Genomic DNA, 15,381 nt, shown 5'->3' on the forward strand with positions numbered 1-15,381 from the left:
AAAAGTCCCCTCACTATAGAGAAGTGATAGCATCCAGGCCCTGAGTTTTTGTTGCCTATATATACACGGAGCCTTTGGGTCCTCGTGTCCTTTGGCTGGTCCTACAATTCTTTTCTCCTCTGGGAAACTCAATCCCCAAAGCTGCTCTGGGTAACGTGAAAACCTGGCTGGCCATTCCAAGACATGCTAGCTTTTTGGCACTCAGTTTCAATCTCCCTCCAGAGACCTGGCTATCTCAGGCTCAGTCTAGCTGCCTCTTGCTCTGCAGCATCTTCTGGACTCCATTGGCAACCACAAACCAAAGACTCCGTCGTAAGCAGGGAAGAAGGCATTGTTAGAACTCTCAAAGTGAAGCCAGGATACTCACCGTGCTGTGCTTGCCCTGGTGGGGTATCCATAGCTCTGCCTGCTTGAAGAGCATAGGGCAGAGCCTGAGGGACAAGCAGTATAGTAACTCCCAACACTGCCCGCAAGGGTAGAGGAAGCAGCGGAAGAGAATGAGAGATCTAGGAGAGGGAGAGTGTGAAGATGAGAGGGGAGAAGGCCGGCTGGAAGGTGTGTGAGCGAGGCCAGTGCTGCAGAGAATTGGGCGCAGCAAAGCGGAGCTTCAATCTGCTGATTAATTCAGCCTCTTTCCAGTCACGCTGCAGATTCAGGGAGGGGGGAGGAGGCAGCAGCAGGCAGCAACAGCAGCCCTGAGAGGGAGGGAGAGAGGGAAGGAGGGAGGGAGGGAGAGAAGGAGGGAAGAGAGGAAGGAGGAGGGTGAAGAAAGGCGGTTGAGAGGCAAAAGTTGGTCCACAATTTACCAGATACCCGAGAGATGTCCCTTCGGAGGAGGCCAGTGCTGAGCGAGCACAGAAGCAAGACGCAGCAGAGGACAGCCAGATGGATGGAGGGACATTTGGACAGATGAAAGAAGTTGTCAAGGGCTTGGGACCCACTGAGGGCAAATGCTGACATCCCGGTACCTGGTGGGACACAAACACTGGCTCTCTTCCCAGACTACCTGTCCATCGCGACCCAGGTCACTGGACGAAGTGGGGAGCCCCACCGTGGCTGAGCTCAGCACCCACCAGAGTTCCCTGCCAACCCAGCCACAAGCAGCTTTTCACGATGGCGAGAGCTTCATGGAGGAGGGAGGGGAGGACTGGTGCCTTATTAATAGCAGCACACTCTACAAGGGGGAGGGGAACCAGCAGGGATTCCAGCAGGGACTTCCAGGAGGCTCGGAGTCTGGTGGAAGGAAAAAAACCAGTGCCCTCAGGAGAGGGTAAGGCCAACTGAAATGGTTTCTCAGGATTTCAACACCTTCCTTCCAGGTGACAGAGATCCCACAGGCTGCTGATCCACTAAGGGCAACCCTGCATTTAGGCACACCAGGGATCTGGGAGTCCCTGGGTCTTTTCTTGGTTTGGTGGGTGGGTGGGTTGGTTGGTTGGTTGGTTGGTTGGTTGGTTGGCTGGCTTGAAACAGGGTCTTTTGCTAACAGCTCTGGCTGTCTTGAAAAAAAGTACATTTAGAGACCAGGTTGGCCTCAAACTCAGTGACCTGCCTTTCTCCTGAGCACTGAGGTTAGAGTGTGTCACCAAGCCCAGACACAGGCAAAAGCAGAGCCTAGGTGACTAGGGCTCTAAAAATATGGCTCTGGGCCCCGAGATTGATACAAAAGAAGTCAGCACAGGCATTTGGGTGAAGGAAAAGGTAAGGCACTGGGAGGGGGCTGGACATTCCTCTGCTAATGGGCAAGCCATCTTCAGTATGGCAACCTAACAGCCAGGGAGTGAGCACAAGCTAATGGGTCCCTTGGCTAGATAGCAGGCTGGAGGCTGAGCGTGTTTCTCCAGGGCCCTCTGTCTCCTAGACTACACCCTCTCCAGCTGCTAGAAGGGAAAAGAGCCTCCCAGCACAGGCCAGCCTCTCCCATCCCCCCTAGCTGGCCTGTGTACCTCCCTGCGGGGGCCCCTGCCAAACAGTTGAATGGGGACAGAAAGGAGGGGCTGGGCAGTCCAGAGGTTAAGGGCAGGAAGTCTTTGTTGGGAGAAGGAAAGAGGGATGGGCGGGGTCGGCTTCTGTGCCAATCTCTGTGAGGACTATCAGCTGTAGTCACTGAGAAAGACTCCTGTCTCTTGGCTCCCGGAAGTTACTGCTAGGGTGGAAAGCACTCAGGCAACACTCTCCTGGCTCCACGGCACACCTCAGAGGGCACCGACACAGTCCACCCAGTCTCCACAGCACACCTCAGAGGGCACCGACACAGTCCACCCAGTCTCCACCTGCTCTCCACGCTGCCCGCTTCCACGATAGGAAAATGGCCCTGTTATCCCAGAGCAGGGGCCTGAGCTGTCCCTGCAACAGTTCACCCATCATGTACTTCCAGACAGGCTGGAGACTGGTGGGTCAGAGAGGGGGTGGGGAGCCAAAAACCATTCAGCAGCAGAGACCACCTGAGCAACAGGTGTCTTCCTAATCCTTTTTCTCTATGGAGCTTCCTGAGAGCCCTGGGCTACAGGTCTACCTTGCAAGCCCTCTGTATTATCGAAAGAGATTCCTGCTGGGCTGGCGAGATCGCTCAGTGGGTGAAGCACTCGCCACTCAAGTCTGATGTCCCAAGTCTGATTCCCAGAAGCCGAGCAAAGACGAAGGAGGAGAACCAGCTCCACACAGTTGTCTCCGCTGACCTCTCCCTGCACGCTGGAGCACATGTGCCCCTCTCCCCACATGCCACATCCACATTCATAAGAAATTAAAAAAGGAAATGTCCTTGTGCAGGTGGGAACCCCAGTGGGCTCCACTACTAAACTGACCCTCCTTCTGACCCTCTAGGAGACTGCAGCCCTCTGCAAGCTGGGAGCTACCTTCACGGCCTATGAGGGCTCTGTCGTGCTAAGGCCAATGTTCCATAAACATGGCTGCTACTGGTATGTGGCTTTCTAGTCCAGGGCTCATGTGCTCATAAATTCCCCAGGGGTATTAGTAGGCTATGTAGAAACCAGGCAAGAGAGACAAGGACTTCCTACGGGGGAGAGGGGCAGTCTTAGCCATAAGAGAGAAATATTCTAAATCTACTTCCATCCAAAGACTGCGCACCTGAGGGCAGGACCAGACTTCAACGCCCTGGACTCGTCAAGCCTGGCTGATTTAAGGGGTAGAGAGATGACCTCACAAAGTTGTCAAAGGCAGCCTTGAACTCACTCTGTGGTCCAAACAGACCCTGAATTTGCAATTCTCCTGCCTCAGCCTCAGCCTCTAGAGTAAGTGGAATTACAGACTTGTACCACTAGGCCCTGTTCATTCCTGTTGATTAATACACAGCTGTGTTTGGAATCTGATGAGGTGCTTGTCCCTAACCACAGACAGGGTGCCCAACAGTTTTCGACGTGGCCAGGCAGGTTGGGGCACAGCCCTAGCATAGCGCAAATAAACCAAATTACACAGCTCTGGGCAAGACTGGCTTGGGATCAAATCCAATCAGAAAGCCTGCTGTCATGCAGCTGTGTTAACTGGGCCACCTTTAAACCCTGCTCATCCCAGCCAGGCGGTGCTAACCTCTAAGAAGAGGTCAGAGTTGTATCCCGGACAAGATTTAGAGCTTCCTGCCTCAAACTGAATGTAAAACCCTGAAAATCCCAGAGAACCCGGGTGAGGAGAACCCAATAGAGATACCCTACTCCAACAACCACACAGCAATGGAGGGAGGCCCACCAGATGCTTCTCCTTCAGGTCCATGGGCCCCGGGTACTTCAGACATGCCCAGACGAATGCGGTCACACCTGGAAGGAAGCTTCCTCCCCAACATGGACAAACCCAAGTGAGTGTGTCACAGTCACAGCATCTGGGGAAAAAGTGGAAAGAAATTCAGTAAGTAAGGTCACAGGACTCGAGACTGTTGTGTAATGTGAGGATCTCAACTCAACCACAGCCCACCAGCACCCTGCTGGCCCTGCGGTAGCATGCCTGAGGAGTCAGCCCTGGGCAGGAGAGCCAGCCTTTGTCTTTCAAGCTTCCTTTTCAGAGGCATTCTGTTTTTGGTTCCCTGTGTACTCTGAATCACTGACACCCAGCAGACAGGTAGAGCTTTCTTTATAGTATCAGTGCATCTTAAGACTGGGGTTAAAGTCAGCGGTAACGTCATCCAGAGTCTAATACAAGTCAAGTAATCAGGAGGGGTGGGTATGGAAAGAGAGCTGGCAGAAGCAGACGCACACTTCATGTGCACAGGAACATGTTAACACACCTGCCAGCACACACATGCCCATAGGTCTTCTGAGCCTCTTGTGTGGGTAACAGCAGTTCTAGACAGAGACACCTTGGCAGAAGTCTGCAAGGAACCAGCGAGTCACCCTGACAACTGGTGTGACAAATGTCAAGCAGCTATCTGGACAATGCACTCAGCCCAGGGGCCGGAATGCACATGTGACAGAACACATGTTTAGCATGTGCTATGCCCTGGGTTTGATCCTTAGCAGCCCACCTGAGCCTCGACCCTCATTCTTCCATCCTGGCAGCCAGCACAACTTGCACAAGCTCAGATCAGGGCACGTGCTCAGTAAAAAGTGGCACTGAATAATCTGGTTTGGAGCCAGAAGACTCCTCTTGGAGAACGTGCTAACCTGCTGATGAGGGCAGTTTCTCTCTGGGGCCCGCAGCCAACCTTATTATGAGGAATCAGAAGCCCAGGAGAGCTGACCCATAAAAGAACTGTTGAGAAACAATTGAAAAATCTGTGTCCAGAGGGCCAGCCAGGAAGCTCAGGTCTGAAGCCACCAACTCCATTCCCAAATCCCACCCAGTTCCTCAAGCGGGACCCAAGCTGATGTCACCTGCCATGCTGCCAAGTCTCTCCCTACCCCTTCCTTTCAGCCCGGCCCTTCAATCAAAGCGGAGCCATCCCCTCGGGGTCAGAGATAGTGACGCTGGAAGTGGCCTTGCAGAGCAGTGACATCCAGTCTTTGGCAGCCAACTGAAATTGGATCCTTAGAGGTCACATCACTCCTGCCCAAGGCCACTCTGACCAGGCAGCCTGAACCCTGGTCACAGCTATGGCTGAGGATCCATGACGCTCCACCCCTGCAGGGGCTGAATAAGGTATTAACCACACAGGGAGAGTCACCAGGATCCAGAAGGGGATTGTTCCTATTACCTTCGTCTGCCAACACAACCAGAGGGAAATAACTGTGGCCAGCTGGAACCACAGCAGTGCAGAGGGCAGCCAGGAACATGACATTTTTCTAAGAGTCTCTGTATTCTCATCATTCCATACATGGGATTCTGGAAGAAGACTGTTCTTAACATCTGACCTGAAATCAGGAGCAGAGTCCTTAAAGGGCCAGCTCCTCCTGTAGCTCATTGTGAAAGAACATCAGCGGCAAGCTAAATGAATACCTGTGGGTTCAAATCTCAGCTCCACCACGTATCAAACACTGAGTGACCTTGGTAACTTGGTTTGTCCTTTTCGGCTTCGACTTAGGATGGTTGTGGCAATAGATATTTCATGGCAGTGTTATGAGAATTATGTAAAAATAATACATATAAAGGACCTGGCACAATATTTGGTATTCGATAAATAGTAGCTACTACTCTCATTAGCAACAAGAAATGACAATTAAGTCCACCTATGTTAAGAAGAAGGACTCATATGCTGTCAAACCTGAATCCAAACCCTGGAACCCACATGATGGACCCACATATATGTAGCAGCAATTAGAAAAAAAAAAAAAAAAAAAAAAAAAAAGAGGCTTTGCCAGGTATTGTGAGGAATGCTTTTCCTCCCAGTCCTGGAGATGTTCAGGTCTCTGTGAGTTTGAGGACACATAGTGAGTTCCAGTCTAGCCAGGGCTACATAGTGAAATCCTGTCTGAAACAAAACAAAACAAAACAAAACAAACCAATAAAAGAGAGCATGAATGTGAGAGAGACTGGAGGAAGGGTACATGGGAAGGGCTGGAGGGAGGAAGAGGAAAGAGTAAAATGACATAATCAGGTGTTAATTTCAAAAATATGTTTTAAAAGGAAGACTGTCTCTGTCTGAATATGCTTGACCCATGGGAAGTGGCACCATTCGGAGGTGTAATCCTACTGAAGCAGGTGTGGCCTCATTGGAGGAAGGTTGGCACTGTGGAGGTGAGCTTTGAGATCCTATGCTCAAGTTCTGTCCAGTGCAGAAGCCAGACCCTCCTCCTGGCTGTCTGCAGAAGACAGTACTCTCCTGACTGACTGTAGATCAAGATGTAGAACTCTCGGCTCCTCCAGCGCCATGTCTGCCTGTAGGCTGCCATGCTTCCTGGCCATGATGATAATGGACTAGACATCTGGAACTGTAAGCCAGCCCCAATTATATGTTGTTCTTTATAAGAGCTGCCTTGGTCATGGTGTCTTTTCACAGCAATAAAACCCAAACCGAGACGTTGTTTACAGGTTAAATAATACAGTCTCCAGAAAATGGCAAGGAATCCACAAATACAAGGCTGTAAGGTTAAAATATAAATTATACTTCTAGTGCCAGCCAGATGGCTCAGTGGGTGGAGAGCGCTTCTGCCAAGCCTGATGAGCTGCTTTCAATGTCTGGTGCCACATATACAAAGGGGAAAATGGATTACTGAGAGCTGTCATCTGACTTCCATACACGTGATATAGCACACGCAATCACAAACATACACATAATAAATAAATGTGTGAGGCTGAAGAGATGGCTCAGCATTGAGAGTCCTTATTATGCTTGCAGAGGACCAAAAAGAACTATATATAGTGATATACATATCACTATAATTATATATCATATAATATATTAATATATATGTTAGGAAGTAATTGAAGAAGACAATATTAATCTCTGGTACATACATGCACACATACAAGTGTGTATGAATACACATATGCTCTCATACACATAAGAACATGCATATGCACATGTATGCATATACATATGTATACAAAAAAAACAGTTATCCTCATTTTTATTCAAAATAACCCCAAACCAGAAGACTAGTTCAAGTGTCCATTTACAGGACAGATGAACAAATTCAGTGTCCTGCTGCAGAACTACCCTGTGGTAAGGTAGAAGGCAGAATTAAATGGTTATACCCCGGTCTAACTGAGTCTCAAAACAGATGCTGCGTGGCACAAGGCAGACACGAGACTACCTTGTATAGAGTCCATCTATGAAACCATGAACCACAGAGAAACCTCCTCTCTTCCTCAGTGATTGTCCTGGGACTTTAGCAACAGAAAGCCAACCAACATACTAAAGTCTGTATGCTTCACAGATGAGGGTTAGGGGTGATGACTTCCAGAGTATAAGACATAACATTTGTGCCTCAGGAAAAGAGAGCTGCTTGGTTGGGTTCAGTTTCTGAAGTGCATAACTGTGAGCACATGCTAGCACACACACAGGGGAACCACAGTGTCACACAGAAAACATCAAATTCATAACCCTTCGTTCTTGGCCTTCCAAATGGCTGGGACTAGAAGCATGAGCCACAGAGAAATTTACAATGCAACAGTTTGGGGCCACTATAATAACAGATCACTAAGGGCTGGTGAGATGGCTCAGCTGATAACGGACACCTGCTGGCTAGCCTGAGGACCTGAGACCTCCATGGTAGGAGAGAGCAGTCCCACAGATTGTCTTCTGATTTCCACATGCACCACGATACTCAGGAACCTCCACACATGCACACGCACACATGCACGTACACAGAAAGTCAACAGTTAAACGTGTGATTTAAAAGACCAGGAAAGTCTCCTGGAAGGACTGAGGCTGAACCTGGCAGGAGGCCTTGAGGAATCACAGACAGTTACTAAGGTGACTCCAAGATTTTTTTAAGGAGTTTTAAAAAGAAAGAAAGATGAGAGGGAGAAAGGGAAGACCTGACATGCAGGAGAGTTAGAAGAATGTAATAATGTTTTAATATAATAAAATTATAACATATAAAATTGGTTTGTCACACCAAGCAGCAAAAAAACAAAAACAGAAAGCTGCAACAACAGTCATGGGAAGAAAGATGGCTGGTTTTTTCTGCCAAGCTCAGAACCAAGGCCACAAAACCAAGTAGGGTGTAAGGCTCTGGTTGAGCATGAGGTGGGGAGTTATCTATCAGTCTCGACCCTTCTAATCTAATCTCCATTAGCTAGGCTTGCACAGTGGCCTTGCTCAACACACCAATCAATATTTGATGGGTCTATATTTAATTGAAATATCAGTACCCAAAGGGAACTAATTGATGTGTTAATGCTGTGCAAATCAAGGTTTTCAACAGCAAGCTATCAAGTTTTGCCCTTTGCATTCTGGTCAATATTTTTATCAATGGCTTCAGTGAGGAAACAGATGGCACGGTAATCAAATTCTTAGAGAGCATACATAACCCTGGGGAAAACATCAAAGTCTGCACCGAAGGAAGGCTCAACAGGTTGCAAAGATGAGCCAAATCTGTTGGGGTCAGTTTAACTGGGAAGCCCTCAGCACAGGCTCGAAACACTGTACAGAACTACCATAAAAGACTCAGTCCAACGCAATTCCAATATGCGAGCATAGCTACTCAAAGTTCATTACCATTCAGTCTCTATAACAGACACGTCTTCTTCCCAGCAAGAAAGATACCTGACCTCTGTCTATAGCACAGTGTTCCTGGAATACGCTGTTCAGTTGCGCAACATACATCAGCTTGCTTTTTACTTCTGTTTTTGAGACAGCCCTGGTTGTCCTGGAGCTTGCCATGCAGCCCAAGTTGGCCTCAAACTTGCAGATATTCCCCTGCCCCTCCACCCGAGTGCTGGGACTAAAGCATATGTTGTCATTTCTAGCTATGACGAACATGCATGACATATACATGGAGGTCAGAGGACAACTTGCAAAATTTGATTCTACCTTTTTATCACATGGGGCAATGACTGAAATCCGGAGGCTGGGCCGGGCAGTGGTGGCTCACGCCTTTAATCCCAGCACTTGGGAGGCAGAGGCAGGCGGATTTCTGAGTTGGAGGCCAGCCTGGTCTACAGAGTGAGTTCCAGGACAGCCAGGGCTACACAGAGAAACCCTGTCTCGGAAAAAAAAAAAAAAAAAAAGAAAGAAAGAAAAGAAAACCGGAGGCTGGGCTTGAGAGAAAAGCTCCTTACCTGATGAACTGTCTCACCAACACCCCCACCCCACCCCACCCCCGGAATACAGAACAGTGCTGAGTGACCAGTGAGCATCACCACATCCAGCTTCAGTTTTGCAGACTCCCTTTCCCCAGACTTTTGCTTAGATCTGGGCAACAGGAGTCATCAGCTACAAGGTAGAGCCAAGGGCAGATCTGGTGGTTTACCTCTGTAATCCCAGCACCAAGGAGCCCGAGGAACGAGGATTGCCATGTGTTCAAATACAGCCTGTTCTGCATTACAAGGCTCAGGCCTGCCTGGGCTGCAGAGTGAAACCTTGGCCAACAAGGAAATCTATCAAGTGATAATGAGACTCAAAAAAGCAGAAAAGGAAGAGAAGTCAGAGAAGGGGACTGGAGGAAGAGGAGACGTGGGAGGGGGAGAGCTAAGGAGCGGGAGGAAAAGTACACAAAATTTACAGGAGTCCTCCTGACGTCAAGGACTGTATCACCACAGTACTCAAAGCAATGTGGTATTGGCTTGGTATTTCAGAGTCCAAAAATAGATCCAGACATTTTTGGACAATTGATTTTAAGAGAAGTACAAAGAGAATTCAGTTAGAGAAGGGAAAGTCTCTACCAAAGGCAGCAGAATATTCCAATAGAGAAAATAAAAACAGAGCGCCAGAAATCACACATGGGACCTCATGACCTTCAGAAGCCTTTGTGCAGCAAAGGCAACAGTTAAAATGGAGCGAAGGGACAGTCTGCAGGACAAAAGAGAAGCTCTGCTAGCTGGACATCTGACGGAATACTAATATATAGAATATACAAAGAACTCCAAAAGCTAGCCAATGGGAAAGTAAACAACCAAGTCAATGAAAGGCTTACAAAACAGACAGGTAGATCTCCAAAAAATGAAAAGCAGACAGCCGATAAACATACGGAAAACTATCCAACTTCTCCAGCCATCAGAGAAACACAAACCAAAACTATACGAGACTCCATCTCCTCTGAATACAAGCAGCAGTAATTCAGAAAATAAGTGACAGGGACAAGAAGGAGCCAGCATCCACTGCTGGGGGACTGAAAACCACTCAGCCACTAAGGAAATCCAGCGTGGAAGCCTGTCAAAAGATTCAGAATAGCCAGGGCAGGTGTGGCGGCAATGCCTTTTATCCAAGCATTCAGGAGGCAGAAGCAGGCAAGTCTCTGAGTCTGAGGCCAACTGGGTCTACAGAGTAAGTTTCAGGACAGCTCAGGGCTGTCTACAGAGACCCTGTCTTGAAAAAAACAAAAACAAAAAACGAAACAAACAAAAACCTCAAAGTAGATGTGGCTCATGAGCCAGCTAGATGGTATTTTATCCCAAAAGTCTCCAAGTCAACATCACAGATGTTCAAAAACAACAGGGACAGGAAGTATAATTCAAGTACCCAGGGGTAGGAACACTGGCAAACAGGGTTTAATGGTAGTTTCAGGTAAAAAAAATGAAAAAAAAAATTTCGAAATGGGTGGTCGTGATCGTACAATAATACAAATGTACTGTTACAGAACCTGTCCTAAATCTCATGAAATGTATTATTTTACCACCACTAGGGGAAAAAAACCAAAACCCAGCAAACTCTGGCTCTGCTTAACATTACCAAAGCAGCACTGTCACTGGAGACTGCTGCAGCTGGGGCAGGTTTATCCTCTGGTGTTCCCCTCTGTGTCTCTCTCCAATGAGATCTTTCCTTGTTTCCTGGTAGTTTTTGAAAGCTTCCTTCAAAGGAAGGCTGCTTATCACAAGAGTCTTCTTCAAGTGGGTCCCAAAATTATAAAAACCGAGATCACAGGATTTACGCTAAAACTCCGTCAGTGAGATTTTACCGGGGTTCGGCGTCAAGGTTGGGTTGAAATCTGGCCCTTACGCGCCTTCCCCTACCACGTGACCAGCACTGTTTACTACCATCCCAGCAGCCTCAGGCCAAGCTCATTATTATACAAACCCCTGCTCACCAAACCACACTGGTTGAGTCTTTTGGAAGGAAAACATTCCGGCTTCAGCAGTGGCCTAACCTTTACTTCACCTAGGCCTGCTTGCAAACTAGACTTTCAAACTGTTTTAAAGAAACCTATCTTTTCAGCCATGGAAGACACTGCAGTGAACAGAACACAGACACAATAGCAACAGAACAAAACCCACCAACACGGGGTTACCGGTTATGGCAAGGTGCAGAGGGAGACCGGGAGCCTCCTCACTGGGAAATCAGGAACGTCCTTAGAGGCCCTTTCAGCTTTCCGGTTCACACCTGACTGACCAGGATGGGTTAAATAATACCTCGGGTGTAGACAGTAAGCATTTGACTATTGTATAGAAATTGATTCTGGAGTCCAATTTAGGAAAAAGGAGCAGGGAGGAGCCCAAGGACTGTGACCTTTATGGCTAATTCGTTCTTCAGGAGGTAAGCTTTCCAAATGGTTGACTCTCTTCCCTGGGAGCTGGCACTCCCTAGCCACTTAAAATAGAAATGTCAAGTGTTTTCTGATTTCTTTCCATCTCCCGGCCTGGTCAGCCTCTTGTCTGTCTTCTAATTATCTGAGGTCTTACCCAGAATGGGATTAGCAGAAGTGGGCATTCAAGGACAGGTAACTCTCAAACCACCCCCCCCCCCCCCCCCCCCCCCCCCCGGTTATCATAGAGGTGTCTTGTCAATTCAGTCCTCCACAGAATCTAGGTTTCCCTGCTTGTAATTCCGCCCTGAGAGAACCTAATAGAAGTGGCAGCTACTAAAGCCAGTGAAATTACCCTGCAGAGTGTCGGTGGAATCTGTCTGAACTGCTGCTCCAGGATGAGCCTACACTGTACAATGGTCTGATTCTGGAAGCGACTGTCAAACTTTTTTATTTCCTCAGTCACTTTTATTTGACGTTTTAGGTACTGAACCTTCCCTAGGATTTTGACTTTAGGGTTTCGCAGTAGGAAAAAAAAAAAATAAAACAAAAAAACAAAACCACGGAAATTGCATTACAGAACTGCAAATGCTATGGTGCTCTGCTTGCTTCCGAAGCATCTTTATGTGACTCTAAAAGCAGGGAAGTACACCCCAACTGCAACATCCCAGCCTTGCAATGAACTGAAGTCTCTCAGTGTCGGGCGGGCGGGCGCAGAGACACTGTCAGCTCGGGGCAGCGAGCACAGCGCGAGCGCTGTGGGAGAAAACCGTCTTTATTGGGGCCGGGGACACCCAGAGGCCTACAAATAAACACTTGTGGCATCAGGACTGGCAGCCCTCTGGCCCGGGGCCCAGCCTCGCCGAACCTGGGCCGAGGATTCTTTGTTGGACACAACCTTTATTTCTGACGAGGGAGCCCGGCAAGGAACAAGCCAAGACAGAGAGGGGAAAGAAGAACACAAAACAAAATAAAAACCCTTGAGGACGTGAGGGAAGGAGGCGGCCAGGAGTTGGAGGCAGGCGCCGGCCGGCCCCGCCACCCCACCACAGAGAGACACCCCCTTTGGTGCCACTTGCTAGGTGCACACCCCAGACGCTCCTCGCCTCGGGTAAGAACTCAGCGGGCGCAGCAGGCCAAGCCCCACGCCCCCTTCTCCCCACTTCGGGCCGCGGGCCTTCTCGTACTTACCGGGGCCCCTCGGACGGTCTTCCTCGCTCGCGTCCTCTCCCCTCCCTGCCCCCTCCTCATTTCACATCCCCGCCTCCAGGGGCCGCAGCCATATCCGCTGTGGGCAACTCTGAGGAGGCTTACCGCCTTCCTCCAGCAACAGATGCGCAGGCCAACCAGCCAAAGCTCCCGACGCTGATTGGTTGAAATTCGAGAAGGGCGGGAATTTCTGAATTTTTATTGGCTGTTTAGTGTGATCAGCTGTAACCTCCAACGTCCCTCCGGAGGCCTGGCGGAATTGTGTGATAATTACTCTAAAGTGATACCGGGAAGCCTGGGTCCTACCTCGGGTACGATGCTTCCTCGTTTTCTGCTCTAGAAAACCAAACTAGAGGCGATCATACAATTTCCTCCCCACTAATTTACCCACTAAATTTCTCTAAAGCCATGGTCAGGCGATACCTTCTGCCCTTTATTATTTTTTAATATCCCCCTTGCAAAATCGCCTCACCAGTATTTTCTTCAATTCTTCCTTATTTTTTAAAAAGTCCTTCGGGACTAATATTATGTACAAACCAAAGCTGGAGAATTTATTTGACCCTCAGTTCATTTGAAATCTAAGAGGAAAAACAAGCTTGAAAACCATTTTTTTACTAGACTAATTAGTGAAATCGCTTGGGAACCCTCTCTTGGGAAAACAAAATCAGCCTGTGTCAGTATTTACTTCCATTTTCCCAGAGATCTAAGTCTGGAAGGGTTGCTTTAAAAAAAAAATTTTTTTTTTTTCTGTTTATAAAGTCAGAAAAGGTCATATCTGGCCCTGGGAAAAAAGAGCCCCTTCCTAATATTAATGAAAGAAACTATGCAATTAAAATTCCTCTTTTCAGCTAGACAAGAAGCCATTTTACTGTTTTAACTCTGTTTAAACCAGTTCAGCTGTTACCTTAAACGCTCATAGAATCACGGTGCTTTCCTTCAACACAAACATCTGCAGTTTATCCTTACAAATGGAGAAATCCAAATCTCTCTCCTCTTAACCATAGATACTCATAACATAATGGAGATATGTGCCCATTTTCAGGCCTCCCTGCCACATGGACTCACTATACAGTTTTAAACACACTGGAGAACTTTGTTCAGAAGCTCTCTGAGCTTTTAAGTATCTTTGCAGCTAATAACAGCCAATATGCAAACATATGCCTGTCTGAAACTTTACCTCTAACGCTCCCTTCCCATGCTACGCTTCCCCGTTTGTTAAACAGAACTGGTTAATTACTCGTGTCTTAGGTCTTTCTACTTCATTCCACAAAACATGGAGCCCTTGGGAAATGGTGGACATTCATCCTGCCTTTCCTAGTTAAGGTTACTCTTCCTGTGATAAAACGCCATGATCAAAGAAACTTGAAGGAGGAAAGGGTTTATTCAGGTCACACTTCCACATCACAGTTCATCATCAAGGAAGTTAAGATAAGAACCTAGTCAGGGCCAGGCAGTGGTGGCGCAGGCCTTTAATCCCAGCACTTGGGAGGCAGAGGCAGGCGGATTTCTGAGTTCAAAGCCAGTCTGGTCTAGAGAGTGAGTTCTAGGACAACCAGGGCTACACAGAGAAACCCTGTCTCAAAAAAGCAAAAACAAAACAAAAACCCTAGTCAGGACAAGAACTCAAAGTGAGCAGGAACCTGGTGGCAGGAGCAGAAGCAGAGACCATGGGGAGGTGCCACTTACTGGCTTGCTCAGTCTTTCTTATAGAACCCAGGACCACCAGCCCAGATGGCTCCACCCAGGAGGCCTTCTCCAAATGTCCTACAGACTTGCCTACACCCAGATCTTATGAGGCTATTATCTCAACTGAGGTTCCCTCCTTTCTGATGACTCTAGCTGTGTCAAGTTGACATAAAACCATTCCATACAACTGACCCCTCGTCAGCTTGACACACAAACACATCACTTTCCAATTAGAACCTTTCCTTTCTCGCTTATCCACAAGATGGTATGTTACCAATATCAAAATATAAAACATACATAACCTCCAAAATCCTATAGTACTTACAAATTCAAACACATTAAAACTTCATTCTCAGCCGGGCAGTGGTGGCGCATGCCTTTAATCCCAGCACTTGGGAGGCAGAGGCAGGCGGATTTCTGAGTTCGAGGCCAGCCTGGTCTACAGAGTGAGTTCCAGGACAGCCAGAGCTACACAGAGAAACCCTGCCTCGAAAAACCAATAAATAAATAAATAAATAAATAAATAAATAAATAAATAAATATAAAAATAAATAAAATGTTCTTTCTCTCTAAAAATCCAAAATCTCTTTTTAAAAGTTCAAGACTCTCAGCTGTGGGCTCCCATAAAAATAAATAAATAAATAAATAAATAAATAAATAAATAAATACCTTCTTCCTTCAAGAGGGAAGAACGCCAGGGCACAGGCACAGACTGAACAAAGCAAACCCAAACTCCACCAGTATAAATAACTCAATGTCCAAGTATCTGGGATTCACTTGGGATTCCCCAAAGGGCATGGGTCAATTCTCCAGTTCTGGCTCTGCAGCACACACAACTGGTCTTCTAGGCTTTGCTCCAAGGCTGCTGCCCTTCTTGGTAATCGTCCCATGGTACTGTCATCTCCAAAATGCTGTGGGGTCTTCTGCTACAACTGGGCTGCACTTTTACCAATAGCCTCTCCTGGGCTTTTTTTCC

The 15,381-nt window shown here is 47.7% G+C and overlaps 1 protein-coding gene across 8 annotated transcripts in view; it reads right to left on the reverse strand.

Annotated features, from left to right (window-relative positions):
- The window catches only part of Tmem94 (transmembrane protein 94), a 34,536-nt gene extending 19,440 nt beyond the window's left edge, over positions 1-15,096 (reverse strand). For 4 of the 8 annotated variants that reach the window (XM_028752963.1, XM_028752964.1, XM_028752960.1 and 1 more), the window contains exons 1-2: positions 12,702-12,791; positions 3,703-3,832 (exon numbers count right to left, since the gene is read on the reverse strand). In XM_028752963.1, coding sequence (XP_028608796.1) covers positions 3,703-3,726 — 24 coding nt within the window. In that variant the 5' untranslated portion in view covers positions 3,727-3,832; positions 12,702-12,791. Of the gene's footprint in view, positions 1-3,702; positions 3,833-4,234; positions 4,257-12,701; positions 12,986-15,074 lie in introns of those variants that run through there. The other 4 variants (XM_028752957.1, XM_028752959.1, XM_028752961.1 and 1 more) reach the window with 4 other exon arrangements.
- Between the last annotated feature and the right edge of the window lie 285 nt (positions 15,097-15,381).

The sequence above is a fragment of the Grammomys surdaster genome, unplaced genomic scaffold, assembly GCF_004785775.1.
Source record: "Grammomys surdaster isolate TR1022 unplaced genomic scaffold, NIH_TR_1.0 125940, whole genome shotgun sequence".
Classification (NCBI taxonomy): Eukaryota; Metazoa; Chordata; class Mammalia; order Rodentia; family Muridae; genus Grammomys; species Grammomys surdaster.